The sequence below is a fragment of the Lissotriton helveticus genome, chromosome 7 (genome assembly GCF_964261635.1).
Source record: "Lissotriton helveticus chromosome 7, aLisHel1.1, whole genome shotgun sequence".
Classification (NCBI taxonomy): domain Eukaryota; kingdom Metazoa; phylum Chordata; class Amphibia; order Caudata; family Salamandridae; genus Lissotriton; species Lissotriton helveticus.
This window is the reverse complement of record NC_136068.1, coordinates 848349809-848374096: the sequence shown is the minus strand read 5'-3', so window position 1 is coordinate 848374096 and position 24288 is coordinate 848349809. Positions and strand designations below refer to the sequence as shown.

Here is a 24288-nt window from a genome sequence, read left to right as displayed (position 1 = left end):
TGTCCTTAATCTCCTTTTCTTGAATAGCAATATCGGAAACTGAGCCAGTCTTACTATCCTCTCTTGGAATGTCTCACCCAGGACCATATGAGCTTTATTACTAGTTTGGAACCCCACGTCCTAATATATATTTTTACATCCATATCAGAAGGCCTTACTGCCCTAGGTAAGTGACTTCCCAGTACTCACGAAATGTTAAACAGCATGTCATTCCTTACCTACATTCTACAAATGCATACGTAAATAGAGAGTGCATCTCATTCTTTTGAAAAACATCTTTGTGGTTTGGATACCAAACAATGATGTGACATATGCATATTATTTAATGAGTTTTCCCACATTGTACAGCTCAAATGCAGATTCCATCACAGTTTGATTTTCAGGTTTTTGTGACAATATATTGGTACCCTTGCATTCAATACCCCGTTGCCTTTAGAATGACAGAAGCTCCAGAAAACCTTTGTAAACCATACGTTTTTGTCTCTCTCAGAAATTGAATTGCATTTGCAAGCACGCCCACCACACCTCACCTGCTCTCCCCCTAACATGCATGCAATTCGCTTCCCGAAACATTGTTGCTTTCCATTGAAAATCATCGTGCTAAGCAGTGACCACAAAACAATTACAGCTGCCTGGAAGATGGTTCAGAAGCTCTATGTTCCTTCCTATTAGATCCTGATAACATATGCCGTGAAATAGTTGTGCACACTACGGAAAGCAAGAGAAATTCACCAGCATGAGGAATGGTCTTTGTGCTTTATCTAGGTACTGAAGAAGGGTAAACATTGTTTACCACAAATACTTTTCCTTGCAGGGAATTACAACGCAGTCATTACAACGACCGCGTTGTAACAATGCATATGGAAAAAAGAGGTATATTCCCGAAGAAGTAGTTATATTGGAAAATTAAGGAGAGTGTAGTCATTCCATTCTCTTTATGCCCACTGGGTAGATGACAAATTTCTACCACGTCTGGTAATTTAATTGACCACTAGATTGGTTTCTTGTGGTAGAGCTAGCTCACATTTATGCTGTTTAAAATATGACAAACCCCTTAACTGTGGTTCACAAAAGGTATTTTGAGGTATGTAAAGTAGTACTCCAGTAGTACTACCTCAGGCCTACAAAATGAAGTTGACATACCTATGGCCGGAGATCTCTACATCTCCAATCTTTTATATACAGAGATCAAGTCTCTAGTGATGGAGAGCTCTGCGTCTAGAAGTGCAGGTTTTATTAGTTAATGTGGGAGGGTGTTGGGGGAGTGCTGGGAATAAAACTACAAAATGGGTGAGATTAAGGAAAACTTAAGGATGGTATTAAGGTGGGACATGCTAATACAAAGACCTAAAAGTATGATAATTGCAAGTCACCAAATACACTTCTTGTTCAAATATAGTCCTAATAGTGATAAAACAGGTTAAATGTACTCACGCTTCATTGACTTGCATTGTAATGCTATTGCCTTTTCCTTCCTGCTCCGAAATAGCGCCTGTATTGTAATGCTCTTTTTGCCTTGATTGTTTGTTTTCTTTTTATAAAATAAAAAAAGAGTTTAAAAAAAAAAATTTACTCACGCCCCGCCTTGGAGTGTTCAAGCACCACACATGGCCAACCATTTGTACTGCAATACAATTACATGGAAAACAATGAAGGTGGGCCGCCCCATTAGAAATAATGTAAAATAAATTACTTTAATTCTAAATTTAAAATTTGTCAATTAAAAAAATCCTCAAGTATAATTAATATTACATTTTCTTATGTTGTATTTCAATATTTCAAATAAATTACATTTTTAAACTAGTTTAAAAAGTCTGAAAATTATTAAAATTAATTAAGAAAATAACTGAACCACCAGACTGAGGGAACTGTGGCCCAGGTTGATAACGTCTTATCAGTTGGGTTTCATCAGAGACCAAAACACAGGGGATATTTTTCTATTAGTAATCATTGTAGTAGCTAGGAGGGCAACCACGAAAACTCGAGTAATACTACTCCCTCATGAAGCGGAGAAGGCCATTGTTCACGTAAATTGGAGTTCTTAATTTTTTTTACAAAAAGAGATAGAACAACCCTGGGCCCCCAAATGAAGTCTTTTATTCTGACGAATTGTGCATGGCCCTCTACTAGACTCCGGAAGGAAACACTAATGCCTTTCAGACCACAAAAGTTTGGCCTCAGGGACTCAACAGGGGTATCCCCTCTCCCCAACAATATCTGCTGTGATATTGGAACCTCTGTTCCAGCAAATTCAGGCTAATCTTGAAATCACTGGACTGAGACAAAGGACAGATAGGTAAAGATGGCCCTTTTTGTGGCCAATGCCATCTGCTTCTTGACTAATCCTTCCTCCTCATTCCGGGCATTAATGGAGGAACTGGACTGCTTCTAACGAGTAATAGGATTTAAAGTTAATCATCATAAATCCAATGCGATGGGTGTGGGAAATGACCAAGAAGATAGCAAGGCCGTTGATTCTAGAGGTGGACTACAAACAGCTTTGACAGGAATTAACTATCTGGGTGTGACTATCCCACCCAAAACGTGAGATATTTCAGGGCAATTTACCTCCCCTTCTTAACACCCTATTTCAGGACCTCGATCGATGGGGTGGATTTGAAGTTTTGTTGGTAGACAGGATCAGTTGTATTAAGATTAATTTCTTACTGTGCCTGCTTTACCTCTTTCGATTCTTACCAATGAACGTTCCTCCAGATGTTTTGAAATCAATACAAACAATAATCTGGCCCTTTATTTGGAACAACAAATCACCTTGCATAGCAAAATTCCTTACAATGAGGAGCCCTGCAGAGGTATTAATGGAAGTCCCTAATAACAGCTCAACTTACCCCAGCCCTAGTGTGGTGCTCCCTGGATGCTGATCAACCCTGGTTCCTCCTGGAGGAGCAGTAGTCTCAGCTTCAGCTTCTCCGCCACCAGTTGCTGTGGGTATCCTCTAGATTTTGCCGCTCTCTGGGCACATTAAGGTGGGCCATGGAAGGGGCCTTGCCATATTGGAACAAGGTGGTCAGAACAAGAGCAGTAACAACCTTTCTGTCCTCCCTAATTCCGGTGGTGTGGAGTCTTGAATTCCCACCAAGTATGACTGACAGGGGATATCAGTCCTAGAAGGGGAGTGATACACTTTACCTGGACCAAATTTACATATATGAAACCCCCTAAGACCAGCGATCAGTGTGCCAATGATTATTTGCACTATGACCCAAGGATCTTTACTGAATTACACAGCTCTTGCACAGAGCTAAACTGCCTGAGGTGGAGGCACTGAGAGCGAGAGAGACTACAGGGGTGAAGTATATGTTTTCGGATAAGATCATCAATAAAGCACCCTCCAGAATCCATTGACCATTAACCAGACCCATTCCCTTGGCAAGGTTATGGTACAAAACTAACTGGTCAGAAGACCTTGAGCTGACAAAAACAGACTGGACCGGAGGAGGGCGGCAAAATCCTCCCTTTGCCTACAACATAGTGTGAATGCTTTTAAATTAATGTTGAGATGGTACGTGACCACGGTTTATCTGAAGGCTATGATAAACACCCAGCCAGACATCTGCTGGAGGGAGTATGCAATGCCTGTAAGTACAACCATTTTGGGAGCCGGTTTTGTGGACCATTAAGGACATCACAAACATTGAGCTGCCAAGATTATCCCAAACAGTCCTACTGGGCCTCATAGATGAGGGGGAGCTCTATCCCCTTCCCACGGCTGCTGAAAAATTACTGACTCCTTTACTGCTAGTAGCTCTGCAGGTAGTGACCCTGAAGTGGCAGAGCCCCACATTGCTGGCAATAGGTCTATGTTAGACCAAGGTATGGACAATACATGCTATGGAACATATCAAAGTCTCACAGCTACACTTAGGGACACATCGTCTAAATTTGGCAAGATATGGTCCCCCTTTCATACTCATATAAAACAAGATATGAGAACGCCCGACCCTTCGAGCCGGTGAGACTGGTGGAGGACAGATGTATATCACCCGCAGAATGCAAGATGAGACTCTGAACCTCAGCAAGAAGAACTTCTCTGGGTTCTCGAGCCCCAAACCCCACGTTCCCCCAATCACTGGAATCCAACATTGTGAGATTTTAGACCAGGTTACAGCCCAATCTGTTGTAATACTTTGTGAAGTTTGCTACTACCAACTTCTGGATGCCTCTCAATCAGGGTTTCGGGCTAAACATAGCACAGAATCTGCCCTTATTGAGGTCACTGACAACATTCGAATGGCTGCGGACAAGGGTCAGGCAGCGCTTTTGGTGCTGCTTGACTTGTCAACAGCGTTTGATACTGTTTCCCACCACATTCTTCTGGACAAACTCCAAGACATAGGCATTCGGGGGTTAGCACTGAAATGGGTTAGCACTGAAATGAGTGACTGACTTTCTAACAGATAAAACCCAGACTGTCACCATGGGATCGTTTACATCCAACACCACCAAGGTCAGCAAGGGGGTCCCGCAGGGCTCCTGTCTGAGCTCGACCCTCTTTAACATTTATGTCACCCCTCTGGCCAGACTCATGAGATCCTTGGGATTTACTCCCATTTCATACGCTGACGACACTCAGCTTCTACTCACATTTGATAAATACGCACCTGACATCGAACTTACGTTCTCTGAAGGCATGAAATCGATCGCTGCCTGCATGCGTTACAACTTTTTACAACTAAATGAGGGCAAAACTGAAATCATGTTGTGTGGTGGAGCTACCACTTATTGGTCGCCTACCTAGTGGCCGGAAGAGCTGGGTACTGCCCCTATCCCAAAAAAAGTGGCCAAGAACTTAGTTGTCAGGATTGATCACAGACTCACCCATGACACCCACGCCAACACTACTGCAGGCTCTTGCTTCTACATTCTAGGCCTCTTGTGAAGGATCTTTCCCCTTCTACCTTCCTCCACCAAGAAAACACTGATACAGGCCTTGGTACTTAGTAGACTTGATTACTGTAATGCCCTACTATTTTCAGCCAACGAAACTGCTATTAACAAATTGCAGGTGGTGCAGAATACCGCTGCCCAACTCACTGTCAATACCCCAGCGAGAACACCCTCGGCACCCCTCCTGAACCAACTCCACTGGCTCCCTATAAGGAAAAGGGTACAATTCAAAATAGGCTGTATTATTCATAAAGCTCGTAATGGGCAGGGCCCTTCCTATCTCTCTAACAAGCTCTCCTCCTACACCCCTGCACGAACTCTGAGTTCAAGCACTGAGCATCTGCTCATTTTCCCCAGAGTTAAAAAGGCACGTAGTGGTGGCAAGGCATTTTCCTATCTTGCCCCTCTATTTTGGAATAACCTACCTTCTCATCTACGTTCTGGACTTAATCTAGCCCAATTCAGAAAGATGCTAAAAACCCACCTCTTCTAATCTTCCCCTGTCTATGATGTTCCTTACCGTTCCAAGCGCCGAGATACCCTCATGGGTGATTCAGCGCTATACAAACCAATAAACTTCAAACTTTGTTTAACAGGCACTGTATGTACAAGCATGATACTGACTATACTGGCAACGTGTATGGCCATGAAAATGTTTAGATACAGTTGTTAAAAAAAGAAAATAGCTGATAATAACCATGTTTGTTCCAAGGTAACTAAAAATAAAAAATGATAAGGAAGGGTTAAAAAAAATTAATTATTTTTCAAAACAATTTTTAAAAAATTGATGCATTTGAGTTGATTTACAATTTAATGCAAAGTTACTTTTAGGCAGTAGCCTATCTTTTTCTTTGGGTAGTTTGAGGTCAATAATATTTTTTTAAATGTTTTATTTTTTATTTTAATATTTTTTTAATTGACTTTATTAAATATCTCTATATTTTTCCATAGAGAGATCTCCACCTCGGTGGTGGTGATGATCTCCGCAAAAGTTGGAAAGTTACAAGTATAAACTTAACACCTCATTTTTCAGGGAGGAGACCCTTAAGTCTACATCTAGATGTAAATCTCCACTTGAAAATGGTGAGTAGCAAAAAGGAGATCTACACCTTGGTGTGGAAGTAGATCTACACTTTAGTATCTCTACACATGTAACCTTATCTTTGTGAATCTTAACCATTGCTTTTAATCCCGATATAATTGACGCTTCAACTGGGAAACCCATTTTACAGGGTTGTCTTTGGACATAGTTATTAACTTATCAAAGCAAGTTAAGTAAGTTTCCGTTGCACACCCTTTCGTGGCTATGTAAGGGGTGGACCACCACGTTCCGCCCAGAGCCACAGGCCTGCGCAAACTGTCCAGCCTCTGCGTGGCCAGAGACGTGGGACCCACCGGTGTGGGTCTGAGGGTCAGCGGGCGGGCCAGTCCACCAGCGCCCCCCCTGCAACAGCCTCCAAGCATTCCTAGTCAGACCTTTCAGGGCCACCTTTTGCCTGTGAGCGGCAGAATTCGCCATTACCTCCTCCACTGGCTCAAAATCACGTCGGACAGGTGGGTTTTGAAGATAGTCCGAAGGGGCTATTCTCTCCCCTTCGAGACGACCCCTTCATCCATGCCACCTCGACCCATAGCATGTCAGAGGATCATTTGGTCCTTCTCCAACAAGAGGTTGCAGCTCTCTTGGCCAAGGGAGCCATCAAGCCTGTTCCTGCCCCCAGAAGAATGTTGTGGTTGTTATTCCCACTACTTTCTGATGCCCAAGAAGGACAAGGGCCTGCATCCTATCTTGGATCTCCAGAACGTCAATCGCTTCCTCCGGAAGGAGAAGTTCAAAATGTTGACCATGGCTCAGGTCCTGTCTGCTCTCGACCCTGGAAACTGGATGGTAGCGTTGGACTTGCAGGATGCTTATTTTCACATCCCCGTCCTGCCGGCCCATCAGCGTTACCTAGGGTTCATGGTAGGCCACAAGCACTTTCCCTTGGGACACCTTATTCTGCCTCGTTCTGGCACAGTTCTTCTGCGGCTGACGCCCTGTTATCGTGCCAGGGCAGATCCTGGTAGTGTGGCCCCCCCATACGCAGAGCTGCGCTGCATTTTTTCAGTGTCTGCGCGTAGTGTGAGTGCATCATGGTGTGTTCACTGTCATAAGGTGCCTACTTTCCCTTTTTTATCCGCTTCTGCGGTGACTGGGTCTACTCTCCACTCTACTGTATGGGTAGTGCCTCTCGTCCTTCAGCCCTGTCTGGACTCATCTATAGGTGGTGGCGTCTTCGACACACACGTCTGTTCTGTACACAGCCTTGTGCCCTCATTTTCTGGACGCTTCCCAAGCACACGTTTTTTCTTATTTCACTGCTACTTTCAGCGCAGGTGTTTTCCATGTTTCTACTTCAGGTTCCTGCTGTCACGCTCTCAATGGCAGTGTTCCCTTAAGGATGCTGGTTGCCTTGGGCGGTCCTGTCTGTACATCCTTGGACCATTACGTTGGTCCTGACTGTTTCTACTTTGGTTCAATCTCCTCGTTTGTTTAGCAGGGACCAGGGCTCCATCCGGACGAGTAGCTAATGTCGCTTCCATGTCTAGACAGGGTTCTGTCCAGCTCTGCTCGATATGGCTGTTGATACTTATGGCATACCCTTATCCTCTTTTATACAACACATCCTTCTAGATGTGTATCCTTTTTAATGTATATCTGCTCTACGTGCTTCTCGCAGCAGGACCATGCATGCAGGGTAATGGCTGCGGTGTCTGTGTACTTTGTCCCAGGTTGCTCAAGGTGTGTGTTCGGTTTGCCGGAGCACCCCCCCTCGCTTTTTCTTTGCATTCCTGGCTGTGTCCTTTGCTTCTGGGCAGCTCACTCTCCCCTACATTGAGATTTCCCTGTACTTGTGTGGTTCTGGTGTCCACACTGTATACTTAGGTACTCCTGTCTTCCATGTGAAGTACTAGTTTTACTTTGGTCCTGTTCTGGGTACCTCTGCTTGTTGCCATTCACCCTCTCACATGTTTCTGTGAAGGAGCAACTGCGTGCTGCAGTGCTGGTGTGGTGTGTTTCTGGTAATGCCGGCACTTGCCAGCCATGGGGCAGCATACTGCCATTGCTGCCCCACCTATCTTGCAGGTGCAGGTTCAGTGTTTTTTCCACTGTTCTGCTTGCTCAAACGGTATGCGCTCACTCTGTCATACCGCTTTGTCCTCTCTCTGGTCTTGCTTCTTGTCGACACATTTGTTCCTCGGATTCCTCTGACTTCTTTACAGAGTTCTGAACCCTCACTTCAGCACGGGCATTCTGGCTCTGTGCTTTCCTTCTCTCACCCTGGTATACACAAGGGGGTTTTCGTGCTTTTCTTTCTGGCTTGGAGTGCCTTTGCCTTCCATTGTTTTCCGCTCTCTTCAGAGCTTCATGGTCTGGTGTTCGCTGTGCTGACAATGCTGTCCCCACTGTGTTTAGTCACCTGGTTGACAGCACTGTTTTAGTTACTTTGTTCACGACTAAGTTCTCTCAGGAACTTGGTGGGGTCTGGTCGCAGGCCCTCCTTCTCTATGGGTATGGCTTTGGTATCTATTCTAAGTTAAGGAATCTGCGGCTTGATGTCTCTATCAGATGAACGAGTTACTTACCTTTGGTAACGAAGATATCTGGCAGATTCCTTAACACCCACCCATCCTACCTGTTCTGCAAGGACCTTTTCAGGTTGGGCTTGCGGCAGTCACCTCCCTCTGGGTGGCTTTTCTTTCTGCAAAGTGACATCTTTCACTCCTCTCCAGAATGCTTCATTCTGTTTTACCTGCTTTTACACCGTTTCTCACTGTGGGGGGTAAACTCATGTATCTTGTGCCCTTTTTAGGTCTTGCCTGAGACAGCGCATGCTGTCTTTTACATTTGGGGGTCTCTAGTTGGCACAGGTAGGTACTTGTGACAAATAGGGACCCTTGCCTCTAGTCAGGGTAAGGGGGTACACTCCTAAAATAACCCCTGCTCACCCCCTTGGTAGCTTGGCACGAGCAGACAGGCTTATCTCAGAGGCAGTGTGTAAAGCGTTTGTGACCACATACAGTAACCCAGTGACAACACTACAGATGGACACCACACAGTTGTATATTAAAAATAAGTATTCTTTATATAGACTTAACACAAATGACAAAAATCCACAATACTTAAAATGGTAGTTTTAGCTTAGTTCAGTTCAGTTCTTAAGATGCGCCACTTTAAGTCAATGTACCTACCGATGCAGGACGCTTCCACAGCAAGTAATGTTGCAGCGATGGAAATGTGGCAGAGTTCTGGTGCAAAGAAATAAAGATGTGAAGATCTTCCAGATGCGGCACACTTCTCCGATGATGCGAGAAGTCTAGATCCGATGCGTCAGCTGCAGTGGTGACACCCTTGTTCAGCAATGCGACGGCAGCAGCCTCGGCTGCGGCACTCCTCTCCGACGTTGCGAGAGGCTTCCGCACAATACGACAACTACAGCGGCGTCATCCAAGATGCGACGGCAGCAGCTCCAAGGGCGGCGGGCTTCTCCGTGGATGCGAGACACTTCTCCTGATGCGGTGCAATACAACAGCAACAGCGCCGACAATCACGATGCGACGGCAGCAGCAGCGATGGCGACATGCTTCCTCTTCGTTGCGAGACGCTTCTATCGTTGCGGTGCATTACGACAGCTACAGCGCCGACATTCACAATGCGACGGCAGCAGCAGCGACGGTGACACGCTTCTTCCTCGTTGAGTCGCGCTTCCAGCTTATTGCGACACGCAGTCCCTCAGAAGGCCCAAAAACAGCAGCAGGCACTTCCAAATAACTCTAGGGAGCTGGGGTTTGAAGTCTGTTGTCCCTGAGACTTCAGCAGGAGGCAAGCTCTTTTCCAAGCCCTTGGAGATCCTTCACAAGTTGAAAATAAAGCACACAAAGTTCTTTATCCTTTCTTTGGCAGTCAGGCAACCACTGCAGGCCAATCCCCCAAGCAGCACTTCAGCTTAGGGATAGTCTCTCCTCAGTTTCTTCAGGTTCCTCTCCTCAGCAAAGGTTTCTTCTTGTAGTCCAAAAGTGATCTAATTTCTTGGGATCAGGGCAGTGCTTAATTTGTAAAATAAGAAGTGCAGGTGCTCAAATGTTTGTCGAAGCCACGCCTACTTTCTCAGGCTCCACCCACTTCCCTCACTGGCTCCACCCACTTACTCTATTAGCTCCACCCACATCCTGAACTGGCACTGCTAATAGTTAGATGTAAGCATGATGAAAGCATGGAAAGGTCACACAAAGGCACCCAGGCCAGAAAGCATGGAAACGTCACACAAAGGCACCCAGGCCAGAAAGCATGGCAAACGTCACACAAAGGTACCCAGGCCAGAAAGCATGAAAATGTTACACAAAGGCACCCAGGCCACAAAGCATGAAAATGTTACACAAAGGCACCCAGGCCAGAAAGCTTGAAAAGCTCACACTGTACTCAGACCAGGAAGCATGGAAACGTCACACAAAGGCACCAAAGCCAGTGGCACCGGAGCAATTTTCAGTGTTGGTGTTGCCCTCAATGTTACATCACTGAAAAAGTTACAAGATTGTGAAAAATCCAAACATCACACTAAGGACAAAAATAGTTAACAGGGTGTGTGAAACAGTCATGTATAATACATGTGGGATTTTGAAAAACGGAATTCTGTTCCTATTCAATTTATTAATTTGAAACAAAGTAATTTGGAAAACTATTAACTGGAATATTACAGCAATACATCATGGTTTAGGTTGGCTGGAGTTAGGATAACTTGTCTATAATGTAAGCGGCTCGGCCGTTCCTTAATATACTTTGAGAGCCATAGAAATGTGCTCTTCACTGAGCAAACACTGCTTGAATGACAAGATAATCTTTGGGATTCGTCAGGAATCCCAGACAGCATTCCTTAACCCTTCCCCATGACAGCTAATCCTAACTCTCCGCATAACAAAACTACATGGAAGGCAAACTGCGCAGCACCTTTTGTGCCCCATCTTATAGTTTGCAATGCAATGCGATTCACATACTTTAGGTCATGGTGGGGCCCCGAGCACTGCAGAGGCTGCAGAGACAGAGGTCTCCATTGCGCCCCTGTAGATCAAACTGCAATAAAGCAGACACTGTAGCACAATAAAACAAAAGCCCTCGTCAGCACAACAAATGTGCGACACATTACACACACTATGTCCAGAATCTTGTTTCCCTAAGGAGGAGGCACAAGATGTGCGCACGCACCAAATGCAGCCTCAGTAATCATGCAGTATCACGCTGTTATAACAGTTCATCCCAACCCTGCCCTAGAGCACAGAGAGCGCTGCCAGTCCTGGGGCATTGAAAAGCGTTGCCAGTGCACCTCAGTTCTGTTCTAGAGCAGCAATGCCTCTGCCATATCTTTAGTGGCACCCACTTGATACCATGCTGTTACTTTCCAATACAAGCTTGTCCCAGTACTTCGACACCCACACATCTCTACACTTGCACCCCAGGCCTGGCCTCCAAGGGCTTAGAACTCCACACAGACAGGCTAACATTTTCTTTTTCATCCACACCGCCTTTTATTATTTGACGATTGTAAACCCAGACATGGCTCTGCCAATGTACTAGAGTCGCAACCATTAACAGTGCTCTTCTGCCCCTAGTCAGGCCACGCTGCCCCCTCTGGCTAATCAAACTACAATGCATCTTCCGGATCACCTTCATGATCGAGTCACTTAGAAATGTGTGTCCGCCCTGCTCCAGAGCCATTCTGTGCTTAACTGTCAAGGAGACTCTTGGGCAGGCACGGCTTTAGCACCAGTGAGCACAAAATCAACGAGTATTTCTCAGATATGGGAGATTTATGGGTGTCTGACCTTATCCCATTCCGCGAGAGGAAGGGGGGCATTATTTAGAGTTATGCACTGGCATAGGCTAATTGGGCGCACCCTCATGCGCAGTAGAAAAGAGACTGCCAAAGGTATTCACAATCCTCCTCTTGGCCAGTGCCCAGGATGTGCATCATGCATGGACCCATCTCCCTGGCCTTCCAGCGCTTTGTGGAGTGAATGGGTGGAACATGAGCCTTACGACTCCACCAAGGAGAAGAGGTGCATTAGGTGAGTAAGCCGGAAGCCCAAGGCTGGCAAGAATGGGGTAATAGTGCAGGACAAGACGTGATATCGCCTCCAGGCAGGCTAGGGCTTCCAGGCTACCTCCCCTTTAATGCGAACAATCTACAATACAACAAGTAGTTGTATGGTGTGCAGGCTGGCGGTCTTGCCGAAGCTGCGCACAGTCCCCTCAGCAAAAGAAGGTTAAGAGTCCCTGCTGAATAATTGGTTTGAGTGACATCAAGGGTCAGCGACCCCGCCTTAATATTTGCCATGGGGGAGCATGAGCAGTCACAGCTCTTCCCTTAAGCCACCAAGTTTAAAAATATGGAGTGTATTAAGGAGGCAGTAGAACAGAGCCCCTCAGCCTTGCAGCCCCTTCAGCCACCCCACTTGCGCACCCAGGCAGCCCCACAGCCTTCAATGTCAGTGTTTATGCATTGAGGGTGTTGTCTGTAGCTTCATGCCCCTCCAAAGGGTAGTAAAATATATCAGTCGGGCTCAGTAGTTTAGAAGTCATCAAGCATGCTTATCGCTTCAGTCATCAACAATGGAGTCTCCCGGGGCCCAATACGACCAGTGTAGCAATGAGCAGTCGCTAGGCCCTGCATCAGCTTTTACGATCTCAGCAACCCCAGCCAGTAGGTACAGATTCAGGCGGCCACCCCTGCAGTCTTGAGGTCCCACATGGCAGTAAAACACAAAATGGAGCCCCGCACTCCCCATACTTCCAAATAAGTTCAGAGTCCCTGGGGCCCAACGTGCACAGAATTGGCAGAAGCTGCTGCACTAGCCCGACCACAGTGCACAGCGCAGGTTCAGGCGGCCAGGCTTGCGAGCACGCGGCTTCCGTTCAACTCCCAGTTCGCCGAGCTCAGCCCTGGTGATGCACTTGTTTTGCAGAGGTTTATATAGCGCGAACTAGAACCGAACCGAATCAGTTATCAGAGCGCTTTACATAGCACCAGTTACGTTACATGAGGACACACTTTCATTTTAGGCACGGGGAGATTAAGTGATTTGCCCAGAATCACAGGGGGTTTTTGGCGTTGTTACCGAGACTCGAACCCAGATCCCCAGGTCCGAGGTCGAGCGCCTTAGCCGTTAGGCCAACCCCTCTCCCCCACTGAAGTAATGCAAGGATAAAAAACATTGGAATAATAGAGGCCCCATGACAGCCCCATGACAGCTAAACCTAAATGTGCGTGACAAAACTAAATGAAAAATGCAAAAACAACAGTTGACTCACGTCTGAGCATACCCGTCCCACTTGGGGTGACAAATCCAAAAACAACAGTTGATGGACAGAATGCAGAACAATGCCATACATTCACCCCAGTACAGAGATCTGGGCCTAAATCCATCGTTTTTTTGCACTCCACACCCCCCCAGTTCAGACATGGCCATATGCAAATCAGCCTTGACCCTGTGCCTCATGGGAACAGTCCAGCTCAAACTGCCAAGCCATGTCTTCCCTGGACCGGAATAAAGCATCCTAGGACCGGTTTCTGGCTATCAGCCGTCATCAGCCAAGATAGCTTGACTCCAGTGGTGTGGAGAGCACGGTACTCACGTCTGAGTATACCCGTCCCACTCGGGGTGACAAATGCAAAAACAACAGTTGATGGACAGAATGCAGAACAATGTCATACATTCACCCCAGTACTGAGATCTGGACCTAAATCCATCGTTTTTTGCACTCCACACCACCCCAGTTCAGACATGGCCATATGCAAATCAGCCTTGACCCAGTGCCTAATGGGAACAGTCCAGCCCGAACTGCCAAGCCATGTCTTCCCTGGACCGGAATCAAGCATCCTAGGACCGCTTTCTGGCTATCAGCTGTCATCAGCCAGTATAGCTTGACTCCAGTGGTGTGGAGAGCACAGGACTCACGTCTGAGCATACCCGTCCCACTCTGGATGACAAATGCAAAAACAATAGTTGATGGACAGAATGCAGAACAATGTCATACATTCACCCCAGTACAGAGATCTGGGCCTAAATCCATTGTTTTTTTGCACTGCACACCACCCCAGTTCAGACATGGCCATATGCAAATCAGCCTTGACCCTGTGCCTCACGGGAACAGTCCAGCCCGAACTGCCAAGCCATGTCTTCCCTGGACTGGAATCAAGCATCCTAGGACCGGTTTCTGGCTAACAGCTGCCAACAGCCAGGATAGCTTGACTCCAGTGGTGTGGAGAGCACGGGACTCATGTCTGAGCATACCCGTCCCACTCGGGGTGACAAATGCAAAAACAATAGTTGATGGACAGAATGCAGAAAAATTTCATACATTCACCCCAGTACAGAGATCTGGGCCTAAATCCATTGTTTGTTTGCACTGCACACCACCCCAGTTCAGACATGGCCATATGCAAATCAGCCTTGACCCTGTGCCTCATGGTAACAGTCCAGCCCGAACTGCCAAGCCATGTCTTCCCTGGACCGGAATCAAGCATCCTAGGACCGGTTTCTGGCTATCAGCCACAACCAGGGCTGCAAGTCCACCAGCAGCATTTGGATTTACAAGCCCTGGGCACATGCAGTGCACTGTTCTGAGGTCTGAAAAGTAAACCAAATAAGCCAATCATGGAATCACTAATCCATACATCAATTTACAGTAGGGAGCACTTATACTGTGGCACTGGACAGCAGTGGCACAGTGCCGAAAGCATCTAACACCAGCAAAAACACACGAGGCAGCAGCAAAAATGGAAGAGAGACCCACACCAATGGTGCCAGGTCTAACGCTGTCTCTTCGAGACATTCAGTAAGTGGCTTTTAAAAGTGCCAACAGAGGCTTTTGCTGGCCTATAGCTTGTGTTCACGAACTGTTGCACGTGGACAGATCCCATCTGTGTTTTTATTGCTGTAATCAGGCTCCTCTGCTTGCACTACCCCCTCCCTTTTCCCCCACCCTCCTGTTTAGCTTAATTTGTGTCTTCTAGCTGTGAATCATGCTCCTCTGCTCACACTCCCCCTCCCTTCTCCCCCTCCTCTTCGTCAGTTTCATTTGTGTCTTCTATCACTGTGAATGCTCCTGCTTCCACCGGGCACACACACCATCAGTCGTCAGTGCACGCTTCCATCAGGCACACACACCACCAGCTGTCAGTGCACGCTTCCACCAGGCACACACACAACCAGCCGTCAGTGCAGCAGGCAGACTCTTCTCAATGTTTCTTGGTAAATATGTGTTTGATGCATGGGAGGGAGTGGGTCGAGTTCCCTTAAACCATGCCGAGTATGCAGGTGCCGTGCAGGAACTCCTGTGTGAGTGGGTCATGCTGCCTGGGGCTCACTCACTCCACACTTGTAAATTGCGCCTGCACCAGGCTTTTTCTCATTTGCAAAGTTTGGCGCATGCGCACAGCTAGGCAGCCCCCACACCACCGGGAATGACTGCTTCCTACAACCAGAATGGAAACAACATTCAGAGAAATGAAAACAAGTTCATTTGATGCAAAGAACTGTTAACAAAAACCATGTCCAGCTATTGTAGATCTGACAACTTAAACAAAACAGCAACAAAAAACAAACAATCATTGGCATAGCCAATAGGTCTCGCTTTTTGGACCCTAGTTATGCAGCAGAATATCCTTGGTGCAACAGCACCAACTGTTGCATGTCTAAACACTTATAAGGTCCCAAATGCGAGACCTATTGGCTATGCCAATGCTTGTTTCTCCATCGCCTTGGGGTCTTTACCTCCCCAGCACTCCATTCATTTGAAGCTACTAGCTCTGCCTCAGTATTAGATCTCTCATAAGGGGACGGCATCCTTTTCTGGTGCCTACTTGTAGTTGATTGCCATTGCTTCCTTGTTTCGGACTCGTTGCCCTTCACAGTTATTATATATTATGGCTGCCGACTTCTGTCACCTGCCAAGATGTTTTCTCACATTCTCTTCTGTATCCGGGGGGAAGGGGGAGGGGGGAGGGAGGTAGCCTTCGCTTTTGCTGGATTGCTTCGATTGCTTCTCAGAGCGGTGCTCTGCTCTTTCCATTCACTGATTTTAAGTATACAGTGCCTGGCACTGTTCTTTATGGTGCTGTCTCACCATTCAGATTATTATTCCCCCTTTTTCGTACACTGTTTCCATACTTTCACAGTTTTTGGTGGTGGCTCCGCTTTTGAGCACGGAAAAGTTTATCCAACGAAAGCTGACGTCAGCGCGCCGGGGGGGCTATATGTGGCTCCGCTGATGTCACGTCTGTGAACGATGTCAGGGCGGAGCCGCTCTGCGCCGCCCCCGGCACGCAGAAGTGCTGCTGCAAAAGATTTTCCAGATCCAGTCTGACGCCTGGGGATATTCTAAGTTAAGGAATCTGCGGATAGACTATGTCTCTACCAGATACATCATGACCGAAGGTAAGTAACTCGTTCTTCCAGCCCATAAGGATGTCTCTTTTGTTAAGCTGCGGCACCACCCACTTAACTTTAGAACTACAACTTAATTCCGTAGTTTGCTCTGTGAGTTGCCAGATAGATACTTGTTGGAATGAGACCTCTGTGTCTGGGGTAAATTTATTAGCCCGCCTTGGACAAATATGATTTCTATTTGTCTGATATATATAGTGCTAAAGCAGGTTGCTAAATACAGACAGCTCCAAGGGCAACATAGAGTGCCATTGTTAAATTGACTCCTTTAGCTTGGAATGCCCTTTGTCTGGAATGGGTACCTGGTATTTTTGTTTTGCATAATGTATGCACCACTTTGTCTTCGAGTGATGTGCTTGCGCTGTCCTCCGATTCACTCAAACACTACCAGAGGTACATCTTAAAGTGCTTCATGGTCACAAATTGCTGACATGATCAGAAATCACATCAGTGTCTCTGCCAACCACAGCATCTTTGCAACACTATATGCACTTGACCGAGCCAGAGTCGGGAGATTTAATATACTATTTCTTGACGGCTTTTCTGAATCCATTTGTCTTTCTTCAAACCACAGTAAAATATTGCAGAGGTTTACAGATGCATTTCTGATAATAACTCGTGGTACAAGCAGATGCGTGTGGCATTGTGCCAAGTGACCGTATTTATCGCTTAAAGTAACCGGTATACAGTTTGCCTGGTCTAGTCACGCTGAATGACAGATGAGCTAGACATCATAATTTTAACAACACTCTAAGATATCTGACCCGGAAGTGAACAGACACGCTGGTGCTGCAACAGATAGCTGTGACTAATTTTACCACACGGTCCGAGTAACACATTTGTTAAAAAATAATTACACCATGCAGCCGAAGGTTGCTTGTTCGTCAAATTAATCTCGTGTATTGTTGATGACGTTCAATCAACATTATGGAAGGGACCCGTGGGTGAACGCAGTTTATGTGCCATATCTGTTTGTGTGCCTCTGGTAATATGAGAATTTTTAGTTTTGAGGAAAATCTTACATTTCCTTTGGGGGTGTTAACTTGAGCCTTTTGAAAATTATTTAACCTCGGCTAATGTTCCTACCTGAAATTTGATTAAAAAAATGTAATTAAATGTTTTTTAAGCCTTGTCCGTGGACGCCTGACATTCTCAGAAATGTTTCATCATTGGTAGCAGCATGAGAGATCTTCAGTCAGATTCCAGGCCACGTAAAATAGAAATATGAGTTGCTTTCAAAACCAACGTTTGACAATAATATTAAAAATTCAAGTGACTGCAGAAGGTAATATGAATTCAGCAACTTCCTTGCGAAAACCACTGAAGGACTGCGTCACATTGATTTTTGTGAGTTCTAACTTGAGCTGTTTCGAAGGAAGTTCGGCCGCAAGCGCCGCTAAATTTAAAAAATATATTTTTTGTTATGCACTGCTTCTTCCCCATCCTAACCCTCATCACTGCTCACTGGGCCTTCTGTACCAATGCCTAGTATTCGAATCGTATATCATCTTCTTTGAGTCGTGTCTTACTCCTGTCCTTAGTGTGACATACTTTCGAATTTCGAAGAATAAAACACACAGGAAACAATTCACAGTGCAAATCACCTTTAAAAGAGCATTGCCTGTCGATAGGACTATAGTAACCTGGTGCCACCATTATATGAAAACATTTATGTTCGTATTTCTTTTGTTTTTTTTCTTACAAGGATGCTAATGCTTAAAAATATGTCTTAGCTACAGGAAAGAAATGAAGCATTCTTCTGAAATCAATGTGCCCTTTTAAGTTCACCTGTCAGCATGCAGGCTCATTTCTATGAGTAACTGAAATCAACTTCAAGGAGGTTTGATGGCGGAAAGATAACGCCCACATGTCCCTGAACCCTGTGGGTTTAGACTCTCTGTCTAGCTTTATTTTTAACAAGGTAGTACCCTGGGATTGTGAACGTGCTGCACGTCCCAGTTCACACCTTACGCATAGTTAGAGGGGAGTATGACACTAAAAAGGCAAACAATGTTGCAAGCAAGGAGAGAAAGCTACGAGTCGTGCTGTGAATGCTGTGATGTATTTTTTTTTTCTGGTATATAATACTTGGGATTCTGTAATCCCTGTATATTCCAGTGGCAGATCCTCCGCTAAGGCAGAGGAGCGTCACTCCAGAGGAAAAATAAAATGATAATATCACAATGTTATAATTTTATTTTTCCCGTACTGGCCCAGTTGTATTTTGTTTAACACCTTCGCTGTGGCGGCTATTCCGCTCCGTCACCAGCCTTGGTTGAGCTGTGCTGATGACAGAGCGGTTCCGTCATGGCCCCGCCCACTCAATAGAACGCGCCGCACAGGCACGAAATCAGCGCCGCGCAGGCGCGTCGGGCGGGCCATGACGGAACTGCTCCGTCATCAGCACAGCGCCACCGCGGCTGATGACGGAGCGGTTCCGTCATCAGCATGGAAAAGGTTAAGGACCGGGGTGGGGCTGGGTTGTCAGCCAGCTGGGGGAGGAGTGGGATATGCACTTAAGTGCGCATGACAGTTTAGCTGGTTGTCTTGGGCCAGCCAAGCAGTCATGCACACTTAGCATGTTCTCCACCGGGCTTTCATGCACTGCCTGGGTCGAGAATATGCACAGGCCCCCAGTCCCCGTATGAGAGCTGAACTACAGCACATAGACCAATCAAAATGCTGCTTTACCGTATCAGCCGCCACTGGTATATTCATGCGTCTCTCATGTCTTTATAATCGGTGACTTGTGACATACCCAGTCTCCAATTATAAAGAAAAGACGTCATAACTCGAATATTATGAGGTTATTACAGTCAAGTTTTGATGTCATAATGCCTGCTGCCAGAGCCAGCAGCCGAGATGAAAGGCAGGTCAGGTCACGGAGTATAATTGGAGCAGCTCTTTAAAAACAAAAACTGAACATTGCTTCTTTCTTATGCTCTTTTTTTCTGTCTTACAATGACAAGCAGAGAGAGTATGTTTTTTTTGGCACTCCTTAATAGAGAAAAGCTAGAATATTTCTGAATGTTTCTATAACTTTATTTCTCTGACTTGTTTTGAACTGTTTCTAATATTGGTTCAGAATAAATATCTAAGAGGTTTTTACTGTGTTTAATTTTGCATTAGTGGTTTTATTTTTATTTTTCATGTTTGCAAGCGTTCTAGCTCTTTCATATGAAATAGGTACACACAAAGTTGTTAAGTGGTTTGCGTGTTTTGAACTGTTTCTAATATCGGTTCAGAATAAATATCTAAGAGGTTTTTAATGTGTTTAATTTTGCATTAGTGGTTTTATTTTTATTTTTCATGTTTGCAAGCGTTCTAGCTCTTTCATATGAAAGAGCTACACACAAAGTTTTTAAGGGAAAGGCATGGTGTGACCAAGTATTATATGGGATAAAGCACCCCCTTGCGTACATGATGAGGATATTGAAATTCATCTCGGAGTTCCATAACCTTATAAAGGAACTCCACTTCTGCCCTCATTCCTCTATATGTTTATGGAACTCCTCATTGATATGCAGTATCCTTATAATGTACGGCAAGGTCTACTTTATACATTATATAATACACAATAATCTTATAGAGACATCTAGCCGCAGATTCCAGGTGTCAGACTATATCCCGAAGATTTTTCTTCGAGCAAAACCCCTGCTCGCTGGTACGTAGCGTCAGTGGGCTTCGCATGATTTCGTCCACGCTGTAGTGACGTCCGCATCATCTATATAGGTACCACCTCGGCTGACTGAAGTCATTTATTTTCTTCATGCGACAATCAGCGCAGATCTGTGATGAGAGATACCCTCTGTCATTTTTAACTGGCTTTTTCATCGTTTTTTCATCCCCTTTTTGGTGTGTAGTTTTTTAACATCATGTCCAAGACTTCTGGTTTCACACAGTGTGGTGCCTGTCATCGCGTCATGTCTTTGACGGGCCCACACTTGGTTTGCCTCTGGAGTGCGACCACGACTAGAAATTGTGCTCCGACTGCCAAGCCAATGCTCCAAAAGCTTTGAAGGAAGTTTCCCTAATGTTACTTGTGGGCTGGCGCACGGCCCTACTTCACTCACCTTGGAGATCTTTTTCATGGTCCGAGTCAAGAGGAAGGTCTGGGCACCGCTCCAGGAGTCCTAAGTGTTCGTCCTCCCAATCAAAGTCATCAAGTAGGTCAGGTAAAAAGCGCAGAAAACATAACACCGATGACCCACCAAGGATCCGGCTATGGATCCAGGCCGACACCTGTTATGCCATTGCGACCATACCCAGCGTTAGTCCTAACAACAAAAGTCCTGACGCCACCTGTGCCGCCCCATTCTAATCGCTGAAACCAGAGCCGGATTTACGCCTATCGACGTCGATACCAGCGCTGAGAGAACCCCCCAGGTCATTTCCTCAGCCTTATTCTGAAGGGGTAGGAATGGCAAAAGATTGGGAGTGCTTGCTGAACGCTTTACAAGACAAACCTTACCAAGAAATGTACTTGTATGAGGAATTGGATGAGGCCAGCGGACTGAATACCTCTTCAGAGTCTGGCCTGCTTTCTCCCACACCGTGGCACAGAGGAGGGATCATCATATACTGTGGTTGTGCGAAGGGCAGTTGAGGTTCTGGACCTTCAACTCGCTTCTGTCGTCGTCAAGACAAATATCTTGACTGAGGTCCTGCAACCAGGTGCCTCCTCCTCGGAACCCTTGCTACCCTTCAACGAGGCCTTAACTAATGTCCTACTGGGAACCTGGTCCAGGCCCAGCAGAGAGGCTGCTCACTAGGTGACTCACATTTCTTCACCAACCACCCTACCCCGAGAGCTTTGTTTTCCAAGCTTCTACCTCTCATGGTGCGTTCCCTTCCGCATCCCCATACAGGGACTCCATGAGGCTGGACAGTTGGGGTAAGAAACTTTTTTCTTCTGCCATCCTTGCAATGTGGTCAGTGAACACTGCATGCTTAACGGGCCGTTATTCTCACTCCCTGTGGGAAATGGTTTTGCCAGTACTGCCACAGGTCTCAGAGGAGGCCCGGGCCATCTTCTCTCAATATGTATGAGACGGGAAGATGCAGCAGCAAAGGGTCTTGACCTGCGGTTTACGGTAGGCCATGAGCATTTTCAGTTCACCGTACTCCCTTTTGTCCCTACCAGTGCCCCTCGAGTGTTCACCAAGGTGATGCCGGTGGTCGCAGCTCATCTGCGCAGATCAAGGGTGTCAGTCTTTCCCTATCTGTGTGCATTTATTGTGTAACTGTGAATCATTTAACCCACTTTAAAGAACAACTATATATTTGTAGTAGCACTGGTGTGACACCAATCAGAGATTATTTCTCGTCTTTTTTAATATTTAAATAATGGTGTTTTTCCATTCTGAAACAGGGCCACCCACTTGTGGTCTTTTTTTCTAACCTATTTTTTTTTTTAGATCAGAGCATGTGCACAACCACATTGAGCTGGTTCTGAACCAGCATCCTTATCACAATTCTGAAATATCTATAGGAGTCCAAAATATATCACATTACAGATTTACATATTGTGATCTAACGAACTCCCTATACCTTCCCTCTCTGTTGAGATGCTTCTTAGATATCTGAGTCTGGCCAAAGTAGTCTAACATTAGAATAATAGTCTTCACAAGCATCCCTCAACCCATCATCTGAGCTGGTACCTCCCTGCTTATAACAGTTTGAGGGTTCTCAACCTTGAAGGTTATGAAGTTGAGGGAGTCTCTTCCGTTACGTATTGCAAGTGTTGGTCCCATACAAATTCAAAGTCTGTGCTGTGTTCAGACATGTGGCAAGTTAGTTTTACCATGGTAGCCCAAAGCCTCATTCATCAATGAGCAATGCCTGTAACCCACCTTCTTCTGGAATGCTGCTACCTTAGTTTTATCAGTCCTATGCAATTCCACATACAAATTTGGTCTCCCTCGGGTTGAAAACACATATCGGTCAGCAGTGTTCCGGTCACTAAAAAAGCAAATGTCTCTGAAGAGTGTAGCCCAGTATTTTCCCCAAACCTGCAAAAAAGTGCCCCCAAAAGGGCTGAATCTTGGGCAGAGCGGGCTTACCGTGGGGTAGAATTTGTGCCATTTAGTAGGATATATGTACCAGTTGAATAAGAGTTTTTAGTGGGCATACCTTCCCAAAAACTTTGGTTAGCCTTATTGAGTTCCTCCAACTCTTTACCTACTGTTTCTTTGTGAGCTCCCTGCATAGCATTATGTCCCACGTTTTCTTTTAGGAGTTGTGTCTCCAGTGAAGCAATTAGAAGTAATTGGTATAATGTGGAGCCACTTTCCTTCACTCCCAGGATCCTACGCACCAAGTTTTCCAAAGGGGACCGATATTCAATGCCAGCCTCCCTAATAGGGTGTTGCAGAACCCAATTTCAAATCTCTGTAAAATTAAATTTCTTCCTCTCACTTATTTAAAAATATATAGTATTTATAGTCATTAGAGGATTTGACGCTTCCTTTGCAAAACATATCGCACAGCATTTGACAGTCACTATCCCCCCAGAAATCAAACGATCCAGTTGTAGCACTGTAGTGAATGCAGGATTGTAATGTACAGGCGTGTGAGGAGACTGATATGTTGTCAGTCCTGGATATTTTTCGCCTCGTCCCATATCGCCAGCATGGTTCGTGTGGGTGTTGTAAGTTAAATGTTGGGTGGTCTATCTGTTCTGGGTTTCCATACGAGATCCCAAAATTTGGGACCCCCAATAGCTCTGCCTAAATACGAGCAGTGCATTTCCAATTCTCGCGAGCTTCAGTCTACTAGGACTCTCAAATGTGTTGCTGTACAGCAAGTTAAAATATCTGGAAGAGCAAAGCCTCCTCTGTCCCTCAAACGACAGAAAACTCTATGTGCTATCCTTGGTCTCCAGCCCCCAGAACTTAAAAAACGTATTTCAGAATCAGACGCTTAAGAGTAGCAAAAAAACTCAAGGGTATCGACATTGATTGGGCTTGTAACAGATAGACCAGTTTAGGTAATATATTAAACTTGATGGTGTTTATTCTACCTATCCAGGTAAGACTCCCCATCACCGTAGGTCCCCTCCCCCTTATATCTACCAGGAGTGGTAGCAGGCTGAACTTAAATAGTTCAGCGACCACTGATGTTAGTTGTACCCCAGGTAAGTAATTTCTATGTCAGCCCTGCAGAAATTGGATTGCTCTGAAATTTCATCGACCATTGGCTGGGGAAGGGTCAAATTCAGAATTTCCGATTTGGCAGTATTAACTTTAAAACCAGCCAGAGGTGGAATTGGGTCTGTTTTCTAGAAAGTGGCTTAACCGTGTCTGTTCGCTTTAGGAGAGCACTATCCGCGAAAACCATGATCTTTTGCTCTTCTTGGCCAAATTGTAATCCCTGAACCTCTCCATCCTTTGTTATGAGTGGCCAAATGTTCAATACTAAGGGTGAATAGGAGAAGAGAAACTGGGCAGCCCTGGCATGTACCCCTCGCCAATTGCAAAGGCTTAGACATCCCCATGTTCAGAATTGTTCAGGATCTGAGTTTTTTGGTATCGGGTCATGGCTATTGTTATAGACTTTGGCTCCATGCCCACCGCTCCCATTGTTTGCCTTAAGAAGTGTCACTCGACTCAGTCTATTGCTTTATCTGCATCTAATGCTTAAGCAATTGCTTGAATCATTTTCTTTTTTGCTTTTTCAATAAGACGTATGACCCACCTGTTATTATCATGTGTCTGGCGTTTTATTATCAAGCCTGATTGATCCAGGAGTATAAGTGTTGGAAGTACTGGCTCTACTTGTTTGGCTATAATAACCGTTTTGTATGTAGATTTTAAAACCTGCATACAAAACGGTTATTGGCATGTAGGAGGAACATTGCCTCAGGACCTTCCCTTTTTTAAATAAATTAGTGATAGAGTG

General features: G+C 45.6%; 1 protein-coding gene across 2 annotated transcripts in view; it reads left to right on the top strand.

Moving 5' to 3' along the window:
• Positions 1-24288, top strand: part of RANBP17 (RAN binding protein 17) — a 1522743-nt gene that overhangs the window by 1206230 nt on the left and 292225 nt on the right. For both annotated transcript variants that reach the window (XM_078653359.1, XM_078653358.1), the window contains exon 24: positions 28-166. In XM_078653359.1, coding sequence (XP_078509485.1) covers positions 28-166 — 139 coding nt within the window. The remainder of the gene's footprint in view (positions 1-27; positions 167-24288) is intronic.